Here is a 26,397-nt window from a genome sequence, read left to right as displayed (position 1 = left end):
TCTGAATCAGTTGGGATCAGCCCCATGTTATTAACTGTTCTATTTTGAAGTATGATAACCTCATTTATTGTAATAAGCATTAAATATTTGGCTTTATAAATGTTCCTTCTAATTATTAGCCATCACATAGAAACAGGAAGGCTACCAGGGGAATTTTGAAGGGTAATTTAGGAACTTTCTTGGTATCAAAAAATAAAAATCAGAATTCTTTTTCTATCAATGATGCTTCCACAATGGAAGCACAATTTAAAATGAGCATTTAATGAGGTCAGCAAAGTAAAAAGTTTATGGTGACCTGAAATACTAACTGCCTTCGTAAAGAATTTTAATTTAAAAACACTCTATAAACAAAGACTTAACAACAAGTTATATTATTTTTATTCATGTTAGAATTTCTATCAGTGTTTGAACATTAATATTTAGAGAGTTTGTACATTTTCGCCTTCCAAGGTTTAAAATGAGAACCACGCTAGGCCACAAATGGTAACTAATACACAATTCACAATTGCATGGATATTCACGCGCGCTCACTCTCTTAACACTGTTAAACATTTCCTTTTCCTTGCTGCAATTTACAATGAAGTGTGCCCCACGCACGTCTCAGCAAAGTTCCAGACATTATGGATTCATCACATATAAATTCTTTAAAAATATACTTCTGTCAAAAGACTTGATGACTACTATGTACACTACAAAAATAAATTTTCATATAAATAAATTATATGGCATACTTTTATCTTTGTAATTGAAATGACACAAACCCATTTCTGCCAAAGTAGGCAGACAAGGGGACCCAGTTTGAATATTTATTTCCTTTAAACTCCTTACACTAAAACCTACCATGAGTCCTTAATGTAAATGTTATATACTCTGAACTATTTAACATTAGTAAGCATTCTATACAAATAAAAATTCTGTTCAAAAGTAAAACATAGCTGTAATAGTGTTTCCAATAGAAATAAAATCCCTGCATTTTTTTGTTATAAACTGGCATGACAAATACTGTAGGAAAACATTCTTATGATACAAAATTATAAATATCAGCAAAGTTTTTTTAAAAAAATTAAAACATCCAAATGAACAAACAAGACAGACAAAATAAAAATTAAAAAAACAAATTCCGAACAGAGAAATTCTAGTTGCCCGCCGGCTGCGAGTTCTCCCTTTGCCAATGTGACGCTGGGAGAAAATGTTCTACACTGTGCAGAGAGCAAGGGGCAGGGCAGGTTCACACGCTCCATACGAGCTGAGCTCAGGAAAGGGTCAAGGGCACACCAAGGGCCAGAGAGAAGCAGACCTCAGAATTTTGCATCATTGTGTTCCTCAATGGGGGAAATAAGATTTCTGGTTAGAGGTGGGCATTGGGTAGACAGTGTGGCAAATGAAGAGGCACCATAACAGTAGCATTGGGGGCGGTCAGGGCCCCGGGTCTGTCACCACATTTTGTTGGTGAGTTTTAGGGTCTGAGGTCACTATCCTGCCAATCTCTACTGGGGGCCCCTGCTGTCTTTCTACTAAGATTTTCCCAGTAAAATAGGAGGAACTCATGGGAGCTGCCATGTGTACACTCTTAACAGTAGCTTAGGGTTCAGCTGTGTGGGAAGCGGACCCTTTCCGTTGACTTCCCAAGTGTCTGTAAACAAGGGGTCTGGTCCTGATTTGGAAAAGAAGGTGGGTACTGAGCAAGGGACAGAACTGATATAGAAGCAAATCTTTAAAAACGAAACCTGGTAGGGACATTTGCCGCCATATACATCCTTCGGTGTAATTAGCACCTTCCTGCTCTTTAGCCAATGTCCACTGAATCAATCCCAGTTGTGGAGCGAGGAGAGAGCCAAGGTTCCCCATTTCCTGAGGAAATGCGCACCCACAGCATTCATATGAGCAAATGGAGAGGGATCCTCCTGAAGCGCAAATCCTATGCGACTTTGACTCTGACTCAGCAGACTGGGTGTTCTCTGCTTATGTCTAAAGACCATGCAAACAGACCCAGAGAGCCCTGGACTAACTGTTCCATCTAGGAAGAGAAGGAGTTTAAAATGTCGGGAGTCAGAGCATCCCCTCTGGGTTTACTGTGGGCCTGGAATCCACAGAGTGGGTTTTTCTACCTGTCCCAGGGCCATGGTCTCCAAAAGATCGCCTGCCCGCTCTTAATGATTGGGTGTGTGTATGTGTCGGTCACGACTGGGGTACAGGGAAGGCTGAAGGCTTTTTTCCAAGGCACGGCATCCAACTCTTTCACATCACTGAAGGTGAATGGATGTTAGCTCTGTGCCCTGGGGCTCTGATGCCAACCACAACGAGCCACGTGAAGAACTTCTCTTCTCTGCAGCACAAGTTGGGATGTCTGGACAATGGCCAACAATGCTAAGGAATGCCACAGACTAGAAGCTTTCCCTGGGCCATTTCCAAAGGATAAGGCCAGATGTTTAGGGCCAGCCTTCCACCTGCACGATGCAATAAGGACACCGACTCTTCCAGCTTGACTGGGTCAGCCCACGCAGGGTTATGGACAGCGAAAAGAAGCAAAAAAAAAAGAAAAGAAAAAAAGGGGGGTGGGGGTGGGGAAATCACAGTACAGTACACTGGGAAGACACACACATGTTCATACACAGCCAAACAAAAGAACTGCATTTGTCTAAAGAAGCCACCAAGATTAGCGTGCTTTCTTCATATCTGCTCTTTAAACAAACAAACAAAAAACGAAACAAAAAAATTATCACGCATAGCGTGTTTGAGAAGTTAACAGTAACATTTCATACTACCACAGGGTTGTGATATGCAAATTTAAAATATTTTAAACAGAAACCTTTACAAAATAGTCCTATTACATAAGCAATATTTGCATAGAATTATACAGGTAAATTATACAATATTTTAAGCAGCAGCAACATATGCTGGAATTTAAGACTAAGTTAAGCTTGGTTGTGGCACAGAGATCAATGTACAAATGGGGAGGGGCCCCCCTGCAGCCTCCCCACTCTGGGACAGGAGCCAGAAACCCCTGCTCATACTCCTTTACACTGGTCCTTTCTATATTACACATGTGTACACCTCTTAAATATTTATAGAAATATTTAACAAAATAATACAATCGGTTACAGTAACAACGAACTGCTCTCCTGGCGCAGCACATCTTCCCCATCACTCCAAGCAGTTCTCTTCCAGCAGTTCTGGAGAGAGGTGGGTCGGGCCGGGGGACGGGAGGTGGGGTTTCCAATCTTTGGCCTCTTTGCTTCAGATTTTACTCACCCTTTAGAAGGGAGGAGGGGAGAAAAGAAAGTCAAAACAGGTAAAAAGGTGTATTGAGCCCAGATTTATAAAGCACAAAAACAGGCAAAACGTATTAAACTATGTGCATTTAAAAAATCAGGCGAGCCAGTCACCGGGGGGCCCTGGGCTGTTTCTTCACCTGGAGGCCGCCTACACCCGTGTTTGCTTTAATTTAAAGTGGTAGAAGGTAGGGGGTTTGGCTCTTTTGCTATGTGGTGCTGGGGGGAAGGAGCTGGCACTGAGAACTCATGCCCCGAGGAGGAGCACGTGGGATGCGCCCGGCCTTGGGGGCGTGGTTTAAGGCTGGGGTTAAGCGAGGACACAGCAGCCCGGGAATAGCCGAGAAGCCCGGAAGAGCCGTTCCCTCCTGCTCCCTCAGGGTCCCCTGGGTGCTCCCGCGCCCCCGGAGCCCGCACCTCAGTTGGAGCTGCTTCCCCGGGGCCTCTCCTCACACTCCACGTCCTGCAGCTCGATGACTTCCACCTTCGAATCCCTCCTCTCGCGCCGCACGTGGAAGGGCACGTGGGGGTCCTGGAACAGCGCGGGGTCCGGCTCGGGGTAGTCCTCGTAGCCCGGGCAGGGCCCCCCGCGGGGGCTGCGGCCCGGCCCGGGCGGGGGGTGCACGGCCACGGTGACGGACGCCGAGGCGGTCACGGTGGTGATGGGCTGGCAGTACCCCGGCGCGGGGTGCCGAGGGTTGTGACAGCGGGCGCCGCGGGGGCCCACGCGGTCCCTGTGGCTCGGGCCGGAATGCCCTTCAGTAGAAATTTCAAAAGCGTCCCTGCGCGGTCGGTAGGGGGGCGGCCGCAGCCCTTCTCGGGGGGGCTCCCTGCGGGGCTGCGGGCCCGGCCGTCCTGGAGGCGGGGGCCCTGAGTCCAGGGGGGGCGGCTGGCGCGGGGTGGAGGGGTGCTGGCGTCTCGACTCGGGGTGGACCACCTGCAGAGGGGGAAGGCAGATTAGAACAGGCAGGTGCTCACCGGGGCTGGGTGCCACCCCCCCCCCCCTTTCACCCTCCCCTCGGGCTCCGCTCAAGCCTGGCCACCCAAGGGGCAGCCCCCTCCCTTAACCAAGCTCGCAGTCAACCCCAGCCAAAGGCGGCCCTGGGCTGGGAGAGGCCCGCGCAGCCGATGGGGGACCTTCAACCCACAAAGCACAGGCTCTTTGAAGAACCTCCAGGAGGGAGGGGCAGCGCAGCGCTTTATTTGGATCCTGTTCCTAGACTCTCTCAAAACCCAGCCTGTGGGACGCGGGCGGCCGCCCTTCCTAACTGCAGGGCCGAGGTGGGCAAGCGTCCCAGCTGCAGACCTCCCACAACCTGCCACCCTACCCTCTCGGGTCTGGCCGGATCCTGCTGCTCCTGAAACCGCCCCCGAACAAAACCTCTGGTCCCAGCTCGCACAGATGCAGGGCACTGCAGGACCGCCTACACCCCTGCTGTCGAGAACGGCAGCCACCAGGCGCAGGTGGCTGTTTAAATTAAAGTCAGAGCTGCAGCTCCCCAGACACACGAGCCACGTTTTCAAGGGCTCGATGGCCTCAGCGGATGGCACAGAGGGCGAGCACTTCCGTCTTCGCACGAAGTTCTACCGGGCAGCGCCGCTCTGACTGTGAGGAATCTGGTTTCTGGATCCCCGTACAAAGCACGGAGCCACACAGTGGCCACATCAATCAAGAGGACCGTGACCAACTTCAAAGTCGTTCAGCTTGTACCTATTTTTAGGCTCCCGCTGAACAAAACCAGATTCACACTGCAGCTCAGCAGGCTTCGTCGCGGGGGGTAGGGGCAGGAAAATTTAGGTTATTTGGTTGGCCCCTCTCTCTTTCATGGGAGGCTACTGGGGCCTCCGGCTGGAATACCCATTTCCTGGAAGGACAGCAGGAGGCCCCCAAGTGGTGCAATAGGGGCCCTGGAAGCTTTCTGGGGTTTTCCAAGCTGTGCTCCTGGCCCCGGCAGGGAACGTTCTGGGAGCACACGGGGTGGAGGAAGTTGCGAGACCTCCTGGAGCCTCTCTGGGATGGGGCTCCTGGGCTGGGCTGCCTCGCTGCTAAGAACTCAGGGGTGGTTCCCGGCTTCTCTGCTCTCTCCTGCCACCCGAATGCGAGCTGGGAGCCACGGAGGCTTCCGGTAAAGTCAACAATAATGATGAAAAGGATTGTGCGCCAAAGGCAATTAAAGGTAACAGCAATGACGGGGAAAAGTCACTTCTGCTGGTAATAAAAATACCACTACATTTAAAAGAAAGTATCACTCTAAAATGACACATGGTTTTAAGAGAAGGGAAAAAGGAAAAAAAAAAAAAAGCAGGGCATGCTTTAGCCCTGGCCCTTAAGCTCAAACTGTCCTTACAATTAGATACATGCAAAATCCCTTGAGGTACTGATTCTGGCCCTGCCCTTCTATGACTCTTTATTTCAAAATACTTTCAAACTTCCAAGACAGTTGTAAAAGTCTTAGGAAGCCTACCCAGATACCTAGATCCACCAACTTTTGACATTTTGCCCCGTTTGCCCTATCTACCTACCCATCCATCCATCCATCCTCCCCCTGCCCTTTTTGATACAAATTAGACTGAACTATACAAAGCTGCCAATAGTTGACTCTTCTTAAGTTATAAAAACATTAATTTTACATGGTTCAACTGGACCCAGGCCCTGTTTTTGCGAACCGTATATCCTACGTGTCTGTGAGTCACAGCTCAGAGCAGGGAGCCCCTGGATGCCCCGTGGCCCCCGCCTGTCCCCAGGGTCACTTACAGTAGAGCGGGCGAAGACAGGATTTTCCGTGGCCTCCACGATCACCTGGTGGGTGGGGCCCCCGGCGACTTGCTGAGCTTCGTAGTGCCGCAGCTCCTCGCTGAGGCCCGACACTGTCGTCTGAGAACTGTACTCGGAATCCGAGGAATCAGACCCGTTGTTTGTGTGACTGGGGGGCACAGCAAACCTGACAACGCTGGGGGGTGGCTCGGGGGACGGAGTGGGCAGCCGGTTCAGCCCGTTGGCCGGAGACACCTAGATAAGGGGATCACAAACTCTAAGTGTCAAATCACCCGTCTACCTGTTGGCCACATTCGAAGTTCAAAGCACTCTGGGGTCTCTGTCCCCCCCCAGGGGGCCCTGTCACTACTCTGTACACCTACCCCCCGTGTCATCTTGAGGACTGCCTTGCGGTGGGAGTGCAATCTCTGCCCTTTGCCAGTTTGAAGTTGAAAAGGCAGGGCCTGCATTTTTCACTCTTGTTCAAGCCCAAATATTTATCTTGACTGGAAGGTGCTTTAGTTACCTAAGTCTGAGAACTCAGGCTGCCCATCGGTTGGTTTAAAAAACAACATATAACCAAACCAGCAGTACATTCCCCAAAACTATTTTGGGGAAGGAAAAAAGTCATAGTTAATGAGATGTTTATTGAAAAAGTGGTCAGCAAAAGTGGATATATCTAAATATCTAAATTAAGAGTGACACCAGGAAAAATAACCTTCAGGTGGCCTGTGCATTGTCCATTACAGCCGGCGTAATTACTGACCTCGGGGTATGGTCCAAAGAAGGACAAAAGGACTGGAAGCAAAACCAATCCATTCAGAACACCCAGGATTGTTAAGATCGCCAGAACAGCAAAGAAATACCTTGAAGATAAAAGGGAAACGGGAACATTTACTATAACAAGAGTAAGTTCACGCAACGCACCCCCATATTTCAGCATGTCAAAACCAAAAAAAAATGAACAAAAACGGTATCACTGACAAGGCTGTTACAAAACCACAGTCCTAATTCAGCCTAAAATTTTCTTTTTTAACCTTAAAAGCACATTCCACACAACCCCGAGTGTTACTTCATGAAGGGAAGAGGAAAAAAATTAGTTTGTTAAATCTGTTGAAATCTCGTGGCATGTAATAATTTATGAACGTGTTACACAAACACAAAAATATGGAATGCAAATTGAATGGCTGAGCAGAATGAAAGCACAAATACAATGCTGAGGGGCCCTGTTCCTTCGGGGAAAACCCAGCAGAAGCAAACAAATGAAGTGAAGGGTGTAGAATTTAAACAATTTAGCCCAGGAGGAAAAGCAGCCCACTTCTGCAGGCAGCTAATCCACTGTGAAATGCGCCTGCCTCTCAGAGCAGAATCACTAATTAAGCTCCAGCGTATCAGGTAAGGCTTTTCCCTGGGCCTTCATTAATCACAACTTTCTGCCTAGAATTCTGTGAGTTCCAGTTTTACCAAATAGCTCCAATTGCAACCTTTTTCAGAACACAGGGACCAGCTTTCTGCAAAGAAAACGCTGCCCGTTCCGTGGGAGCTCGGGCATTGTGCTGGGTGAGGGCGCGCCACAATGGCCAGGCTGCTCCGCCGGCGCAGCTTTTGTTGAACAATTTAGCATCTCTGAATACTCTTGTTTTGCGTCAGCCAATTCAAACATAAAGGCCGCAGCACCATGGAAGAGGAGGAAAGTGCACAAGTGGGCCTGCTTTCCCACCATTGAGGGCTAAGGTCTGGGATCCTTCATGAATACCGAGGTAAACCTGTCAGCCAGGGACAGCCTCCCTGGCGGACACTCCACACAGCTGGAGAGAGCAGACTCGGTGCTGGGATCCTTTCCTGTAACTAATGATTTCTAGGGCAATTCTGAGCGAAGTGGGCTGGGGTGGGAGGTGGGGGGTGGGGAGAGGCTTTAGGATGTTCTGGAAAGACCCCGGGCAAGTTATCTCTCTGTTAATGGTCCTCTTGATCATAAAACGGAACAGGCACCCAACGTTGCCGTGTCTATACATGTTTTCGACATTAGATTAGAGGAGAGAGAAGCCCTATAAAAATACAAATACTTTGCAGCTATTGTAAACACTAGAAACTTCTGAGCTGCATTAGTAAAAACCAAGCAGCCAATGTCTTGCTCTAATGTAAACTGCTGGAACTTTAAGTTGAGGCATATATCAGCAGCAGGCATTAAGACATTTGCATCCCATCCATCTAACTGTAGCATAAACAGACCAATTAGATTTCTGACGGCTCAGTGTACACAATGTCTGCTCATTTATGCGACCTCAGTGAGGGCTTTATCAGGTTAATCCATCCAGTTCTAGAAAATGGGAAGCCCTTTTAAGTGCCTGAAATAGGAACCCTGATATCTCTGGGAGGGACGAACGGCCATGGGTTAGAACTGGAATTCTACCCTCCAGGTTCCCAGCCTGGTGGCTCCAATTCAGACTGAGCTTTCCTCTCTGTGGCTCATGTCGCATTCCCCATAAAGCTGAAGTAGATCTTCCGAGATCCCACAATTTTGAATTGCCTGTGAACGTGCCTATTCTTCATAGACTGTAAGCACCACCGGGCAAGCACCGTGCCTATGTCACTTGCACGTATGCAAAATGGTTCTCAAGGGGTGCTGGGGCGCCTGTGTTGAATGGAAAGTTCTTTACACCCTGAAGAAAGAGCACGTCTGTCCGAGTTTCCCAAAGAAATCAAGGAAGAGTCAAAGTCAAATTAAGAGCTTAAAACAACAACAAAAACCTTTACCTAATTTTTAGTCTATTTGGTATTGGCAACTAAGACTTCGCTAACTGGTTGCCTGGGTAGAACTGCAAGCTCTCCGCCCCACTCTGACCTACAGAATCTGGTCTGTAGTGACAAGAGGGCCTTGGGTGGATCCCAAGGCACCTTTGAGTTTGAGACATACTGGTCCGCACTATAACAGCCACTCCACCTTGTCATTTCCCTAAGCAAGGGGACTCTGGTCATCTCTCTAGGAAAGCCTCCATGAGGCTCATCTGCCCTAGAGGATAGGCCCTCCAGCAATGAGTTGATCCTTTTTCCCTAACAAAGAAACTTTGGCTACACTTTCCAGTTAAAACTCTGCCCCCTTTTTTTCCCATGAAAATAAGAGGACACACACATACAAAACCCAGGAAAAATGCTGCTTAAACGCTCTCTCCAGATTGAAGCATCTCAAACAATTCAGTCATTTCTCACATTTGGTTCTGCCCTATCACGATTCTGATTCTTGGCTCTCTTTTATTTATTGACAGGTTTTGGCCTTGCAGTGTCCTCTCCCAGATGGCACACTTCACAAAGCTACACAGGCTGTTTAAGAGTGGAAATGGTCTTTCCCTATGCTTCTCAAATTCTTTTCAAATGAAAGCTTGCTCTCCTGTGGTACTTCAGAGTCACAGTCTTAATTAAATTCTCCAGAAACTGTCTGCCTCTTTAGATCCAAAGAGGAACATCTAAACTAGGTTTTGTGTTTTCAAAATTTGTCACCAAAGTCACATGTTTAATGCTCCCTAAATCTCAAGGAGGAGTTGAATATGAAATCAGGGCATGTTAAGCTTCACTTCTTAAAAGAATGAAATCTAGGAAGCGGACTTGGCCCAGTGGTTAGGGCGTCCGTCTACCACATGGGAGGTCCGCGGTTCAAGCCCCGGGCCTCCTTGACCCGTGTGCAGCTGGCCCATGCGCAGTGCTGATGCGCGCAAGGAGTGCCCTGCCACGCAGGGGTGTCCCCCGCATAGGAGAGCCCCATGGGCAAGGAGTGCACACATAAGGAGAGCCGCCCAGCGCAAAGGAGGGAGCAGCCTGCCGAGGAATGGCGCCGCCCACACTTCCCGTGCTGCCGACGACAACAGAAGCGGACAAAGAAACAAGACGCAGCAAAAAGACACAGAAAACAGACAACCGGGGAGGGGAATTAAATAAATAAAAATAAATCCTTAAAAAAAAAAAAGAATGAAATCTAAGCAGTTTTCTTTTATATAATTTTGAAGGAGTTGAAATGAAAGTCAGACTCAGTCAATGAATGGTTGGGAACCATGGCCATCTTTTTCTATACATATTTCTAGCCTGGGACACCAATGACTGTGGTATCAGGTAATCCTTTAGTCTCAAGCGACGGAGTTGCCTTAGCTACTTGCCCCAAACCCTCCATCGTTTCTCCCCAAGACAGGCCATAGAAGGTTCTGGAAAAGACCCTGTTTTACACCTCTCAATATACCTCTGAGTTAATAAATTTAAGAAGAAACCAGAATCACAGTGAAAATACATTACAACCTACCAGATACAGCAGGAAATAAGCAACAAAGATCAATGAGCAAACAATAATGCTTTTTAAAAAAAAGTCTTAGGAGCAGGTATGGGTTCAATCCCCGGTACCTCCTAAAAACAGTCTTCTCTCACACTTACCTGACAATGAAATCAAATTCAGAACCTGCAAGCATCAGTACTCCCAGCAGAGTGGACACAGCGCCATCCAAGACGGGTGCAAACATGTGCTCCAGAGCTAACACCGCCCTGCGGTTCTTATCGCCAATGGCAGTGAGAAAGGCCTGTGGAACGGACGAGTCAGACGGTCAGATCCCTGGACTTTATATGGTCAAATGTTCAGCTTTATCTTAAATGGTCCCCCCCTCTAAGCCACTTTAATCTGCCCCTTCAAAACTTCTCAGATCTTACTGTTTGAGCTGCTGAAATGTTTAATCAGGGTAGTTCACTTAGAAAATTCGGGCTTAAATTAATATGATCTGCTTTTGATATGGGTAAGTCTTGAACAGAGAATTGTAGAAAGTATATTTATTTTAAATTAAAAAAACACACACACAAAACTATGCAAAAAGTAAGGAGAAATCTTCTTTTCACCATTAGTCACTTCTAAGATTTTTTCCCCCTCACATAATCTCACACCATTCACATGGGCAACCTCTAGGTGTGAAAACTACCTTATTTTGGCTCATTTTTGGATTGTCAAAGCCTTGCTTCTGAAGGTACTTAGCTTGGTGTTGTGTGAAATTGGATGCTAAATACTTATTTTCTCATGATTATGGAGAGGTGAGAATTTCTGTCATTGTGCTCCAGTTAATGTGTCTGTGGCATGTCTAAACACCATGAAGTTACCACACACACGGAAAACCCAGGACTGTCAACTGAAGTTAAGCCTGTTCTAAATATGGGGCGGGGAGGGTCCTTGCCTCCTTTGCATTCCTAAAGCTCGTTTACATAAAGAACCTGGTTGATACCCAAAGAGAAATTTGCAGAGTAAGTCCATGTGTGCCAGTCTGTAGTATGGGTTAGTTACTAGAGGATGCTGTGTAATCTTACAGTTGAACCCCACTGTAGAGCTGAGCCTGGCACAACTTTTCCCTCTGCTTGGAAGTTCAGGCTGCCTTGGAACATGCTGAGAGGAAGGTTCAGAGTCCTTGTGGGCTATAGCCCCAAGTATCTAGTATTTTACCTCAAAAATCAAGGGCTACAGCACATTGCAGGGTGCAATCCCATTCCTTGTCTATCCTGTGGAAGGACAGGAATAGTTACTCTCCTTAACAGATCAAGAAATAAAAGTATACAAAGTGTGTTACGAGTCTTCACGCTTCCCTCTGTAACAGGTACTTCTAAAACGGGCTCCACTTATACATATACTCTATCAGAATTGGGAAGGCATTAGGGTCAATTTAATTGCCATTTCCTCTTGGGATGCAAGCCCCTAGACAGCTTGGAATCGTGTTGCTTCTTGCCTTATTCAGAGCAAGAGGCCTTAAGGGTCATGTTGTGTTATCCTATTGCACAAAACTTACATGTTACTGAAACGTATCAAATTAACAGGAACCCATTGATGTCTTAAAGATGTCCATGGAAAAAGTCTTCTTCACTAACCTTATTCCATCGTTTTAAAAACCTTGTGAGAGCAAGAACTCCCTACTTGAAGTAGGATTTCCTATACGGGATAGCTTAAGAATGCTATCCGATACGTGTCCTCTATGTGGATGGTACGTCTGATGAAGACTTGGGTTAAGTTACTGAGCTGGAGTTACCATTTGCAAAGTAAAGGTGGCTCATAAGCGGACCATGAAACTCCTTAAATTCAAGGAATTAAATCCTGTACTAGCAGAAGCATTCCTTAGTTGTTTATTCAACACTGGTGTGGTTATTTATGTTCTTGCTACCTTATGAGAACATAGATGGGGGTGCCTTTACTGTTTAAAGATTGGAACAACTTTGTCTTAACTCACATGCAAATAATTTTTCCCTTTTTGTTTGAAATGGTATTAGAATTGTGTTTTTCAAAGTCTAGGTTGGTGAGCTCTTCTTTTTATAAAATATTCTCTCCCTCCTCCCTGCTCAATGGAGGAAAAGAACTTGAGCAGGCTCAAAATTTAGAGAACACTGTTTCTGTATCATTAACTTTTTAATACACATTGGGAAAAAATGGAATAACTTCCACAAAACAGGCATTCCTTCTAAAACACGGAAGTTTACAATCTCTAAGTTGCATAATAACAGCACTGAAAGGCTCTTTCGTGTACCTGTCAAAAGCCTCAAGAAGGTACAAGGCCTTTGTGTAGGCAGGCTTATGCCCTGCACTGAGTCCAAAGAAAATCAGTATTAGAGATTAAAAAAGCAAGACCAAAAGTAATTTGGCCCAAGCCCACTTTAGGACAACACTAGGTTTCCTAGCTAGGGCAATCCAACCATCAGTATTTATTTAGCCCATGAATAGTTACTGAATATCCACCCCAAGTACTTGGGCTGTAAGCATAATCGTAGATGGAACATAATTCCCACACTGCTCTAAGGCTTTTGAATATGGAAATACAGCTAAAGAATTAACAATATATTTTCAACTCCATGGATTCCCTCCCCTCCCCCAAAACATTTCTCTGATAAATGTATTTTAAAAATAAAGAAATAAATGTATACAATGGACTTCACTCTTAGATTAAAAGACTCCTGGAATTTAATTTCCCCCAGTCAAGTGTTCAAAAGACTGGGTACAGAAAGAGAAGGGAACATTTTCTTTTCTCATGAAAAAAATGCTAGTTCTTCTACTCTCTTGAATTTAGAGGCTGGGTGGTCAAAATAGCTGGGTGGGCTCAGATTGAACAGGTAGCTCTTTGTGGCTACACACCTGAGCCTTCAATCAGAGGCCTGAGGGTATTTTCTTGGCTGCCAGTTAGTTTCGTCCTCAATTATGCCATCCCCACCAACCCTGGGTGTGTGGTCTCATTTTATCCCTGCTTTATTACTGTTGTTTTAAAAATTTTATGTATGCGTGCCCACACATGCACATACACTCATACACAATCTAAATTACTTTTAGGAACAAAGTAGTCACAGCCTTCAAGACCTGTGATGATACTAATGACACATTCAACACCAAATAAACTCCTTTGGGGTCCTGGATGGCACTGTCTACTGCAGATAAGGCTTGGCTACTTTTATCGTCAATGCCCCTTTCCTTAGACCTCCAAAGACGGCAAGGAGTCCAGAGAAATTCAAGCTCCTTCTAGGAATCCAGAGCTCTGCGCCTTTCCACTATGATGCCTGTTAGCTACTGTGGTGGTCTGAAGCTGTATGTACCCTAGAAAAACCTATTCTTAAATCTAATCCATTGCTATAGGTGTAAACCCATCTTACATAAGCAGGACATTCTGATGAGGCTACTTCCACCTCAATCAGGATGGGTCATGATCCTCTTACTGGAGCTCTTTAAAAGAGGATGAAATTCAGAGAACGAGAGAGAAAGACATAGGAAGCAAGAAACAAAAACTCAGGAGCCCAAAAGAGAAGGGAGACCAGGAGATGCTGCCACTTGCCTTGCCACGGCAGCTGGTTTTTGAGAGGAAAGCACCATCTTGATGATGCTTTGGCTATTTTCCTGGTCTCAAAACTGTAAGCTAATAAATTACTATTGTTTAAAGCCAACCCATTGTGAGGTACTTGCTTTGAGCAGCTTAGGAAACTAAAACAGGTATGCTCCTTGATGTTGATGGACAGTAAAGCGCTCCCTGCTTGGAAAGTAAAAGAGCTAGAGGGAATGTTGTGTTTTCCTTGAGTTTTCGCTTAAAACGTCTCCCATACCAGAGCCACGTGAACGGTGAATTCCACTCCTATACCGACGGAAGCAATCAGGATGACCACAGGCACAGCACTCAGCTTGATTCCAATGAGGCCCATCATGCCAAAGAGCTCCACAGTCATCAGAGCCAGGACCATCACCTGGCAGGAGGACACAGAGGTTAGGAGTGGGAAACCAGAGGGGATGCTGCACAACCCTGTGGTCTCACTTGCAGACCCGGAGCAGAGAAATGCCAGGGACCCAGCTACAACGGAAGGCACTGACTTTCTACTTCTCCCCGCCGGGGGTGGAGACTTTAGGATAGCCACAATGTGAGGCTGTAGAAGGAGTCCACAAAGGCCAAAGAGAGTTTGCTAATACAAATTGTTTTAGCACTAGAAAGCAAGAAAAAAGTGAAAAAAAAAAACAAAAACAAAAACACACACACACACACAAAAACCCCACCAAAGCAACTGATGAGAAATGACACAGCAAAGAGTCACCACTAGCTACAGATTTAATCTGGTTTAAAACAAGGGAGATCCTTCTGCGTTGAAACTTTTTGAGATTTTGGTTGCCTCACCCTCCAACCTAAAGAAAGGTGATGGCAGGTGGCGAACAAAACTTATTTTAAGTAAAAGCAGTTTTGCTTTTGTTTGGAGAGCCCATGGCCATGTGAAGATGACCAGGGAGCAAGTTAAGCAGGGAGGGAGGGGACACCGTTGTGGTGTCATCAGTGGACTTGGGTCAGGTTACAGGGGTGGGGGGGGGGCGGCCTTCACTTTGAAGAAAGGTGGAGACAGGGGTGGACAAAGCCAAAAGTAAAGTCCAAGGAAAAGCTTTTATTTGCCTTTCATCTTCCTTGTAAAAATTTGTAGGGAGATGGAAAGAAAGTCTGTGAGGTAGACTTTGGAGTTTCATGGGCCGAAAGGGATAAAATACAAATAAAACAATGAACTTTATATGGATGGAAGGGAAGGAGAAAAGCATCTTTCTTTTACGGGAGGTGGTGGGGTGGAGGGCAGGGGTGGTGGCAGGGGAAGAAAAAGTACAATAAAAAGTTCCTTTTGCTTTCTTTTAATAAGCTAATGAAAGATGAACAACACCGACTGCTTAAGTACCATGCAAACTCCTGCAGACTAAACATTTACCTTTTAACATACCTGCTGCCCCGACCTACGGGGCAGAAACAAGACCTGGTCTATGTTTTCATAATTTTGGCATTTTGAAGGCTACACCACAGTTCAGGGAACTTAAACACTGCTATGATTTTATTAGACGCTACATGAAACTGACTTCAAACGTAGTTTGGAAAAAGGACGCAAAAATTTAGGTCGGAAATATCCGTGTATCATTTTCTCCTAAGAGTTACAACACACACAAAATCACTTCTAAAACGATTTTCTCCGTAGACGCCTGCCCTGACTTCTTTAATTATCCCTCCATATTAAATGTGAAAGAAACTTCTACATCTCAGGTCTGGGATAAAATTCCAAAAGGACACGGTTTTGATGGGAAAAAAATTGGTTACATTCGAGTGTTTTCTAACCCTCAGAGTCTTCATGGAAAACATCCTTAAAAGCTCTCCCAACTTTCTCTCCAAATCTTAAGGCTGCAGCGGGGAGGGGGGAGGTGGGAGGGGCGGCAAAATTAAGGCCATTAAAGACTCTCTACCTTAACCGTGCACCTCCGCACCTCCAGCAGAATAAATATATTTTGGGTGATGCAATCTACACCCTTCTCCCGAGGCCCAGACATAAACACAACCTGCCGGCTGCAGAAAGAGCTATGCCGAAAGGAATGCGCCCACCACAAAGACCCTCAGAATCAACTCACGATGATGCCGGCCGTCCAGGGGTTCAGGAGGAAGACGGCGCACACGAGGAACGTGCAGGTCAGCACCACGCTGATGGACAGCAGGAGCCAGTGGCGCAGGCCGATGTACTGCTCCCAGAAGAGGAAGGGGTAGCCGTTGGGGTAGCTGGCGATGCCCAGGCCGGTGTAGTTGTTGCAGATGGTCCTTACTTTCTCGATCGCTTCCACAAAGTCCGCTGTGTCTCGTAAGCCGTTGAGGTAGAAAGGGAACTGGGCGTACTCGATGGGCTCTGCCGCGGGGACTGGAGAGAGAGGGCGGCGGGGGCCGCACGTGAGGGGACCCTTGCCATCCTCGGAAAGGCACGCGGACAGTGTCCAGGTAGGAAAGAGGGGCGACATGTTCCCGTGGCTACTCAGACCCTCTGTGTCCGTTTTAAAAAAACCATTCCCCAGGTTCGCCATCGTTGCAATGAAAGAGGAAGGCCTTTTAATTCTTTGAATTTCATCATTGCAAGGAAGGAGAATGAAAGGAAGGTTCACTGAGATGTTTACCTCTGGAAAGGACACAGAACACTAATGACGGTCTTGGGGTTTTACAATTTTAATATTTGGTTTGAAAAAAAAATGCATCCGACCATCTGCCTTTGGTTGCGGGGAGGGGCGGAAGTGGAGGCTGAGATCTGCATATTCTTCAACCTCTGATTTTAAACCCTAGAGGCCATCCGGCTTTGTTACGGGTCTAAACGACTTAAAAATTAACCTGCAGGAACATTTTTTTGTTTGACTGGCACAAGTGAAAATATCACGTTCAAACGTTTCACTCAATCACTTGTGAGAACAACGTAACTGGAAAGCCAGGCTTTACTGAGGAAATGCCGAACTTACGTGTCCTTTTAGTGATCTAACAAAGTTAAACCTCCCATGCTTCTTTTTTAATGCAATGCTAAGTCTTCAGCAACAGGGGAAGAAATCCTTACACAACAAGCATTTAGTTACTGCCGTGTGTGTTCCAGACCCTTTGGGGTCATTCAGTTGACTTGCTAAACATGATTTGCCCTATTATAATCTCAACTATAAATTTTCATTAAGACAAGCCTTGGCTGCTTGCCACCGGGCTCTGGGGTTTTAGATAGAGTGAAGCACAACTCACTTGCTTTCCAACCGTGTTTACAAAGGGACCCGTCTCCTTTCTCAGGTCTCCCCTCGGCCCAGCACCCCGAGTGTAGTGTGAGCTCCTAATAGCACTAGCATAAATGCAAATGGGATGCACACAGAATCACCTTTCCAACCCTGGGCGGAGAGGTGAAAGGAAGGGGACACTACTGTATACAGACTTTTCTGCTGTGTTTGAAACAGCTTTGACAGAGTACAGGTGCTTGGTGGCTTACGGGACTGACCCAACTTGCCAAAAATCTCTTCAACACCAAAGCTGACAAAGTTAAGATAAACACCTAATCCCCAGCGATAAAACCCTGTGATGGTAAAATAACACTCAGCCTGGGGGCTTCCCCGGCTTGCTCATGGAACAGCTGGCACAAAAGAGCAAACGCCTGATGATGAACGTCTGCGAGGGAACGCTACACGCGGAGATTAGGGACTCCAATTTCTCAAAGTGATAGAGCACGGGGTTGTATTCCATTACGCATCCCCGTCTCCCAGAGTTTTAAACGGAAAAAGAAATATATTGTTCTGTTTACACTTTTGAACCCTGGGTAGTGTCAACGGACGTGGGCCATTCCTGAGCTCTGAACACCAGACCCAGGCACTCGCCGACACTTCAAGACCCTCGGATGGAGCGCTACCTACTTCTCAGCCTCGTCTCTGGCATGTAGTCAGCTTTGTCGTGGACCCACTCGGGCCGGTGGGGCCGGATGTTGGCCTGGGAGGCGGCGTAGGCCACGGGGTCGTTGCTGACCCAGGCGGTCAGGTAGATGTAGAACGCGCTGGGATTGATGATCCCATCTGCATCCACCAGACGCTGCTTCGTCAACTGCGAAACAGGAGGAACAGAGGCCTTTCAGAGCAGGGCTGGGGGGGAAACGGACTTGCCGCGAGAGAAGAGAAGCAGCGCAATGCACTGGCTTTGATGGCAGAAACTAGAACACCCGCTGCTTGGAAGTGTAGAAAATCCAATCAGAACACCTTTGATTTCCTGCACAAAATGCGCTTCTCAGGGGGACACAATGATCGGTGTGCTTACAACCCATGCGCACGTCTGCAGATGGCCCAGGAATGGGCTGAACCAATTAAATCTGAAGGCCAAACAACTGTCTGCAGCCAAGGCGGAGAATGAACAATCTGGAGAAACATATTTATAGGAGGGGAAGGGGGGAGGGAAGGAAAAAAAAAAAACCCTGGCAAGAATCCCCATACATGTCTGTGTGCAGTTAACCTCTGTTGTTAACACTGAAGGAAATGCCACCCAGTAAATGGAGGAGAGCTATAAAAATAAAACAACATCTGTATAAATTTTGCTAACACTTGCCTCCTATGACCTGTGTATTCAAGAAATGCCCATCGCCAGAAAGTGGAAGAGACCGGGGCACGGCTGTGGCTGTTTGGGTAACCTGTTTCTGAGAAAATTCTGGTCATTTTTACTATGCTGAGTCCCACACACATGACCCAATACACTCCCTCCGAAGTACAACTTATGTACTTTGCATAGATGAAAAACACTCTGAGGTGCGTGTGTGTATATATATATATATAAATATACATTTTATTTTTTCCCCTGCTTATTTTAGATTCAGGCCTGGCTCCAAAGCTTTTGGCCTTTTCTAAGAATATTTTAAAACAACAGTGACAGCAGTTAATAGGGAAAGAGAGATGGAAGGAAGACAGAGGAGGGGAGTGAGAGAACGACCCTTCAGGGCTCTGGATCCAATTAATTCCCAGGGTATGTCATGGCTGTGTCTTTAATCTTTGGAACTACGTACTAGAGCTCACAGCCTCCATGGACGCTTTCTTCCCTCCCAGGCAGAGCAAAGTGACGCTGGAGGCCTCGCCCAACGGCCTGTGTCTCGGGCAGTACCTGGTTCCTAAGACCTCAGCCAGCTCCCTGGCCCTGTGAGCCCGGACAGTGCACTGCACGGTGCTGGAAAGCATGCCGTCTCCGCTCCATGCGAGCGCTGAACAATGTACTTTGTAAATGCGTCACCTTTAATGCCAACAATAAGGGGGAGACAATAAACAGAGCTGCTGGGAAGATCCCTGGCAAGACTGTTTGCTGCCCAGAGGCGAAGCAAGTAAGCTACGGAGAGCAGAGGACTCAGGGTCCAGGGAAGCCTGTGGCAGGACTGAACTCCCTGGAGATCCGGGGTCCAAACACACTCGCGAACATGCCTGAGGAATCAAAAGGGATGTGCCACTACCCGAAGTTGAGAAGATGCAAATGCACTCGGAGAATAGGATTACCAAAGAGAAACGACTCTGATTACTGATTGGAGGGGTGGGGGCTAAAATGACTAGTCCACTCAGATTCCAAAGATGGGCAATTTCTTTTGTTCCACTGGTGAGAGAGAAACTTGTCTCCACCCCTCGTCTACTCCTTGGGCCACAGCGACACAAAGGAGGCAAATGCAAACAGCGATGACTGCTCCTACCCAAGCAGGAAACCCTCCAATCTCCTAACCCATCCGTCCACCCAAGGTCTGCTTGTTCAAAATTCTGCTGTCCAGTGAATCCCTCTTTCCAAGTTTGATTACAAGCCAGATCAACTGGAGATGTACTAGAATTCTGAAGGGAACAGTATGGGCGGCAGGTCAAACATCCGAAAGAGCTTTCGTTGTCCTGACCGCATGATATGCTGACATCACTCTGGAGCAGGGGAACACACATCTTCACAGAGGAGGGTGAGCTGGGGCATGCAATTAGCTGGCTGGCTGAGGCGAATTAGAGCCCGCTCAAGGTTCTTTCTACCAGCCCCTACTGCCTCAGTTGTCCAGAGCACAGGTAGGGACTGCAGGTCATCAGCCAGAGATGTTTCACCATGGTGACCGCCCCAAAGCTCTGCTCCAAGGCACCCTTGGAAAACCCATCTGGTAGAGCAGTCAGAGTACCTGGCTGATGTCGATGGGTTTATCATGGCTGCCGGTTTGTACCAGGAGTTTGTAGGCCAGGACCCCGTCGTCTGATCCATTTTTGTAATTGTTTGGCATGATTTTCCCAGTTTCCCAGTCACTGTCGAATGCATCCTGAAGTCCTAGAAACGGCAAATGTGTGCAATACATTAAAACTCTTAACCGGAAAAAATTCTGGACCTAATGAGGTGAGCCAAGGACAGCAAGCAGGACACGAGATTATTTGACTCAGCCAAAACACTCTGCATTCTACTTCCACTTTGAGTTTGATGCTATTCGAGTTTTTATGCATGAGCTGCAGGTTGCTAATGATCACGGCTTACAAGTGGGCAAGTATACTTTAAAAAAAAAGAACAACTCCCTCACACCATATTCACTAACTCGGTTCATGCCACTGTCGGGTGCTAAGCTCTGGGTTCTTTATACAACCAGAATTCCACTTGGATGGGGAAAAACACATTCAAACCTCCAACTTCAAACAGCAACTCAGCTGCTTCTCGAGCCCAGGGTGAGTGAACACGATTCTGTCAATTTGTTCCATCTGTTCGACTTGTGGAGCTAATACAAGCTGTGGGATCCGCTGCCAGGTTGTGTAAAGATCACAGCCAACACCTATTCACTCTTGACTGCTCTCTTCCTCTCTGCCACCCTTCCGTAAAGAGGGGGAGCGGAGGCAAGGTTAGGGAGGATATTCTCTGCATGCGTGTGTGCGTGCGCGCGTGTGTGTGCAGGGAAATACCTCACAGGATAAATTTGGATCAGATTGAGAACAGGAAGCCACAGGCCAATACAAGGAGGCTCTGTGAGAACAGATGACAAACCGCAAACCCAGGGAGGGGAAGCGAAAGAGCTCTCGGGGGCCGGGGGGATGGGCAAGCCCACCAGCCCACCACACACAGCTGCGCTTTGCCCCTGTAATCAAAACCATCATTACAGTCTGAGGGTTTGGCTACAGCTGTAAAGAGATAAGCGTGTTGGAAGAGAAAACATGGCCTCGGTGACCTGGCCTTAGGGTCTGGGCGAGGCTGGCTCTCCCCGGCAGCCCCCGCCCCCTGCCTCTTCCCCGGCCACCTCCCAAGGAGAACTCCCAAGTCCCAGGAGCTCAGGAAACCACCTTTTGAACAATGCTGTACATGGATGGGTTAGACATGGCCGGTAAGAAGGGAGAAGAGTTTATTTCACTTCAGGGCATTCTTTGGGTGACTTAAAAGACTCCCATAAAATCTGGTTAGGTTGGTGTGCTCGGATCAGTTAGATCTTGGGGTTGGGGGAGAGCAGAACGCCGGCCTCTTTCATTCTCACGCTCTCTTTAAAAACAAAACCTTCCTTCCCACACTGCCATGGCCTTTGGTTTTATAGGAACAATTTGGGGATGAAGAGCACGGGCTCGGGTGCTGAAAGAGGGCCCTGTTCCTGGAGGAGGGGCACGGTGGGAAGAGACCACCAAGGAGGGGGAGCGCCCGGCTTTAGGACAGACTGTTTTTCATCGTGAGGCATGCACACAAGCCGCGGTGACCAGATGCTATTTTATTACTTAAAGCCTCTTTTTTTTTTTCCCCTTTTTGAAAAAAAAAAATAAACAGGAGAGGAAAAACACCCCTCCTTTTCACCCTTCCCCCAAAAGGAGGCCCCCGTCTCTTTTCCTCAACATAATAGAAGTTTCAGCACTTCATAACTTGTTATAAGTATTTTAACCCTTCCCCGTTTAACCTGGAAATCATAAAGAACAACTCGTAATCAGTGAGCACTGGGCTGTTCTGAGCATTTGGTATGACCTACTCTTCATTAAATTCTTTGCAGCAAGCTTGTTAGACAGCCTGATTATTACTGCTCCCACGTCACAGACAAGGAAACCGAGGCTTTGAAGGTTTAAGTAACTTGCTGTAAGTCACCCAGCAGGTAAGTGTTGGAACTAAGCCTTGAGCCCAGGCAGCCTGATTCCAGAGGCTGCTTGGACCACTCATTGCTCTGTACTGTCCAGAACCTGCTGTGGTGCCCAAGAAATATTTCACAGACTTTACCGATAAATTGAGCCTTTCATAATTAGTATAATATTTTCTGGCTAATTACCAAAAAAAATCTCAAGTAATGATGGGCCGGCCTAAGCGTATGCATGATCTACAATGCTGACACGAAAGATAGTCATTGTCCCTTACCCAACTCTAACAGTTTATATATATATATCCAGCACATATTTTAAAGCAAAAACTTGATTTTCCCTAGAACCTTTCATATTATAATTAATATAAACTAATAATTATTTTCTAGGGAAATATTTTGAGCCAAAGATAATTAACTATCCCAAGTGCAAAATTTTCCTCAGACATGATACCCTAAAAATAGTCAATCTCAATTTTATTTGCATAATTCAGAGTGAAATATAAATGACCGGCATTTGTACACGATGCACAGCATGGTTTCATCTCTAACATCATATTTGCATGTGCGTTTAAAGATGACACATGGGATAATTCCTGTATTCTCATTGTATATTTCTAGGAATAGGAAAAAAGGAAAAAAGAAAAAAAAGAGAACAAACTACTGGAATGTTGGTGAAGACCTATGGGATGACATGGTTTTTAATGACAATTCCATTAAAAACTTGAGAGATGAATAGATATAGCTCAATGTTTGAGCACCTGCCTTCTGGATACTAGGTCCTGGGTTCAAGCTCTAGGACCTCCTAAAGCAACAACCACAAAAAACCCTATGAGAGTCCCATCAATTAAAAACCACACAAATGTTCTGCCGGAAAGCTGATTGAAGGATAATTGCTTCCTTGGAAGAAATGTTCAAAGACCAAATCAACCACTCAATTGGCCTGAAAGATGTCTAGGCTGCAAGAGGCCCCAGTGTTTGGCCATTCTTTGTACAGTGCTTCCCTGGACGGATTAAGACTTGGACGCGGTGTTCCATGGCTGGCTGCCACCCTGACTTGGTAGCATGAATGGATCTAAAATTTGGTCTAGGTGGGTGCAGTCCATTTAACAATCAAAGCACAACTCAAATGCACCTTTTAAAAAGATTCTCAGGTCCAACTGCTTTAAAGGGATGAAAGCACAGAGAGAATTTATAATCCCGTGAAAGCAGACTGACCCTCTGCAGTGCCTAGAGTTAGACAATCCCTCTTTGCCCCCTTCCCCAGCTCCAACTAATATGCTTGGAGTGTCCAAAAGAATAACTGAAGACACTGAAATCAATTCTGCAGTGACCCTCCTCTGCTCAGATTCTGGCAGGGCAGAGCTTGTCATCTATGGCAAGTTATCTCATGTCTCTAGTCAATGGGGAGGAGATATAAAAAGCAGGGAGTCTCTCCACTGTCTGGTCCTCTTTTGACTCAATATGTGAAAAGAACAACTTTCCAAACTACTGCTCAAAAATAAAACTTGAAACAAATTCAAGTTCATCTCATGAGCATGTTAGAAAAACAATTATTAAAGTTGTATTGTTCTCTTTACCTTCTTCCAAAATAAAACTTGAATCTAGTGTACATGTATATGGACAAAATTCTAGTACACAAGTGAAGGCTAGAAATTGTCCTGAACAATTTTCACTTAAATTCAGATGTTTACCATTTCATGGAAAACCCATAAGGGAATCAGTGGTTTAATCTTTACATACAAGTGTATTGATAAAAACCAAAAAAAAAAAAAGGCACTTAAATCTGTGTTTAAACAAGCCTAATTAAGTGGGAAATTAAGACAACCATTTGAACAACTTAGGCCAACAAATTTAGGGGAACATAATTATTTGGGTATTTTCTTAAAAGCGTTTTTGCTTGAATTGTCTGGATAATTATCTTGATTCTCCATGTCACTTTGCATATATCAACACAGAATAAATGAACAGATGTCCTCGAAATCACTGAATACATTCATAGTCAGTTCATGGGGCAAATTTAAGCTATTTTTTTTCCTCCAGTTGACTAATATTTCCTAAAAATGTTTCTAAGGGCAAGGGGAAAAGCCAAGAAAGGCATTTACAGTAGAATTTAATTATTTATGAAATAATGTGAAATGCGATTATTTATGGGTTTACTTTGTATGCCAAATTAAATGTTGGTCAAATATGAAACTTTAAATTATATCCACTGGTCCAAATTCTACTGGTGTGGTAAGCTATAATTTGGCAGTTGAGTCAGTCTAGAAATTCCATCAACAATTTGGTTTCACATGGTCACAAAAGTAGTCACCATCTAAAAGGAAACAGCACACTACAAGCATCCGGTTCAACATCTTATAATAAACCTTCTCATTTCCCAGTGTGTACTCATAAATTCTTACAGAAGGGCCTGAGTCACTCGTTTGAATTGTTTTGCATCGTTTTACAGGTAAAAGCCAGATTTTTTTGAGGGAGGACTGCTGCAGAAACAGAGCACCTAAGAATCTTAAGCAATACTTAGACGCCAGTGAAACGTGTTAGCATTCTGTGATCATCTAACACTTTAATAAAGGGAACAAAGGCAACATGTAGAAGCTGAACACAAAAGAACAAGAGATGACTCGAGAAAGAGACAAAAGAACCTTACCTTGGAGCCAGTCTCTGAAGTAGTGCAGCCACATTTTGGGAAGCTGTTTATTTTCTTCCAACATGACATACTTAACATTACTGAAACTCTTGTGAAGGTCGTAAAGTAAGTGCTGGATATTTGGGTAGTCTGCTTTCTGGGTGACTATGTACATGTTGTAGAAAGAAAAGTATTTGAACTGCGCGGCGATAAAGTCGTATTCTCTGGTTTCCCGGGGCACGATGTCGGTAAGGTCCAGCCCGTCTCTCACTCGGGTGGTCCCGTAAAGGCTGACCCCTAGCAAGCCCAGGAACAGGAAGACCACCACTACCTGCCACGGAATAAGAGGCACCAGATCAGACCCTGGAAAATAATCGGCTCTTCCTTGACAGAGAGAATCCATTTTGTTTATAACTCACTTGCAGCAAGCACCATGCCAGCCCTGATTTAGAACGAAGGGGACATTCTCCCAGAGGGAAAATGGTAAAATCATAGGAACTGCATTTGAAAACAACCTCGGGAATAAAAATGTTTACAATATAAGGGGTTGCTCTAAATCCACAGGGGCAACTGCTACATAGAGATTCACTCCCGTAGAAGATGAGCTCATGCGAACGGTACCCGAGCTCTAAGTGGACTGGCTCTTTGGGAGACCTGAAATACATCTAACCTTAATGATTGAAAAATTTTTCATGCAAAAAGAAAAACAGAAGCAATTCTGCCAACTTCATAGAAACCCACTGTGGCATTTTTTAAAGAAAGGCACCGTTGTCTGCGTTGGTAGATTACCTTGGCTCTGGGTTTCAAGAGGAAAGGAGCATAGTGCTTCTCGGCAAAAGACGAAAGCGTCCACTTGGTGCAGGGAGGCTCGAGGCAGTGGAGGCTGGAGTCAGAGAACTGGGAGAGCAGGTCCCTCGTGGAGCTGGTGCTCTCGGGGCTCTGGCAGCTGAGGGTGTCCTGGGCCACGGCGACGGGCTGCACCGAGATCTCGGAGCGCGGCTCGGCCGTGGTGTAGTAGACGTGCGTGTGGGGGTCGTACTCTGTGCGCAGCTGGACCGTGGACTGCATGGTGATCTGCGTCTCGTGGGCAAAGCCGTGGCTGCTGTACGGCGGCGGGGGGCTGTAGCGGGTGCTGTCGTGCGTCTCCGTGTATGCCTGGGGCTCCACCTGGATCACTCTGTTGACACAAGGGCTGCAAGACGGCAGGAAAGACAGGCTGTAGCGTTATCCCCGAACAGGAAAATGGTGCTTTTCTTTTATCCGCAGTAACCAAGGGGGTCCTCTGACATGCCTCTGATTTGAGAGAAACCTTCTATCACTGAACTCCACAAACATCACCTGGTTTATGTGGACATACACATTAAGTCCAAGGAGACCAAAAAGGGGGGGTAATGTTGAATTTGGCAGATGAAAGCAAATTACATGGTGATGAACGCCTCCAAGCAGAATTCCTAAAAAACAAAAAGCCTAAAGGACTATGTTTTTCCTAGATGGGTGGTTTTCAACCTTTGTCCTGCCCTAATCCAGAGAGATGTGGCACTCGACATACAATACTGACTCTGGTGGAAAAAATTATCCTGTGCATCAAGACCTCAAGGGGTATGAGAACGGCCAGTTGCGAGAGGGGAGAACTCTTCCCCAGGGAAGCAACTTCCATCCAATCTCTCCCCTAACCCCTGCGCACTAGTCCAAACTGCATTTCCGTTGAAGTCCAGAGACTGAATGAGTTCCCTAAACAGTACCACTCTTCACCAAACAGGAGCCAGAGCAGCCTGAAAACGTACCTTGTAAAACAGCAGAAAATATCCAATCTCCTGTCCTCACGTCGATATAAATCCATGCTGAGAATTGCAGGGAAAATGAGCAGAACCATGGCAAAATTGAACACCACCACTATAGCCGCCTAG

At 46.2% G+C, this 26,397-nt stretch overlaps 1 protein-coding gene across 4 annotated transcripts in view; it reads right to left on the bottom strand.

The window, feature by feature from the left end:
* Positions 1 to 355: 355 nt before the first annotated feature.
* The window catches only part of PTCH1 (patched 1), a 69,959-nt gene continuing 43,917 nt past the window's right edge, over positions 356 to 26,397 (bottom strand). For all 4 annotated transcript variants that reach the window (XM_058301555.1, XM_071216641.1, XM_058301554.2 and 1 more), the window contains 12 exons: positions 26,275 to 26,393; positions 25,280 to 25,682; positions 24,512 to 24,821; positions 19,963 to 20,105; positions 17,711 to 17,894; positions 15,926 to 16,206; positions 14,113 to 14,250; positions 10,444 to 10,586; positions 6,794 to 6,893; positions 6,028 to 6,282; positions 3,690 to 4,209; positions 356 to 3,253 (listed from right to left, as the gene is read on the bottom strand). In XM_058301555.1, the coding sequence (XP_058157538.1) occupies positions 3,691 to 4,209; positions 6,028 to 6,282; positions 6,794 to 6,893; positions 10,444 to 10,586; positions 14,113 to 14,250; positions 15,926 to 16,206; positions 17,711 to 17,894; positions 19,963 to 20,105; positions 24,512 to 24,821; positions 25,280 to 25,682; positions 26,275 to 26,393 (2,595 nt within the window). In that variant the 3' untranslated portion in view covers positions 356 to 3,253; position 3,690. The remainder of the gene's footprint in view (positions 3,254 to 3,689; positions 4,210 to 6,027; positions 6,283 to 6,793; positions 6,894 to 10,443; positions 10,587 to 14,112; positions 14,251 to 15,925; positions 16,207 to 17,710; positions 17,895 to 19,962; positions 20,106 to 24,511; positions 24,822 to 25,279; positions 25,683 to 26,274; positions 26,394 to 26,397) is intronic.

Source organism: Dasypus novemcinctus, chromosome 8 (assembly GCF_030445035.2).
Source record: "Dasypus novemcinctus isolate mDasNov1 chromosome 8, mDasNov1.1.hap2, whole genome shotgun sequence".
NCBI lineage: Eukaryota > Metazoa > Chordata > Mammalia > Cingulata > Dasypodidae > Dasypus > Dasypus novemcinctus.
The sequence above is the reverse complement of the archived record's forward strand: the minus strand, read 5'-3'. Positions and strand labels throughout refer to the sequence as shown.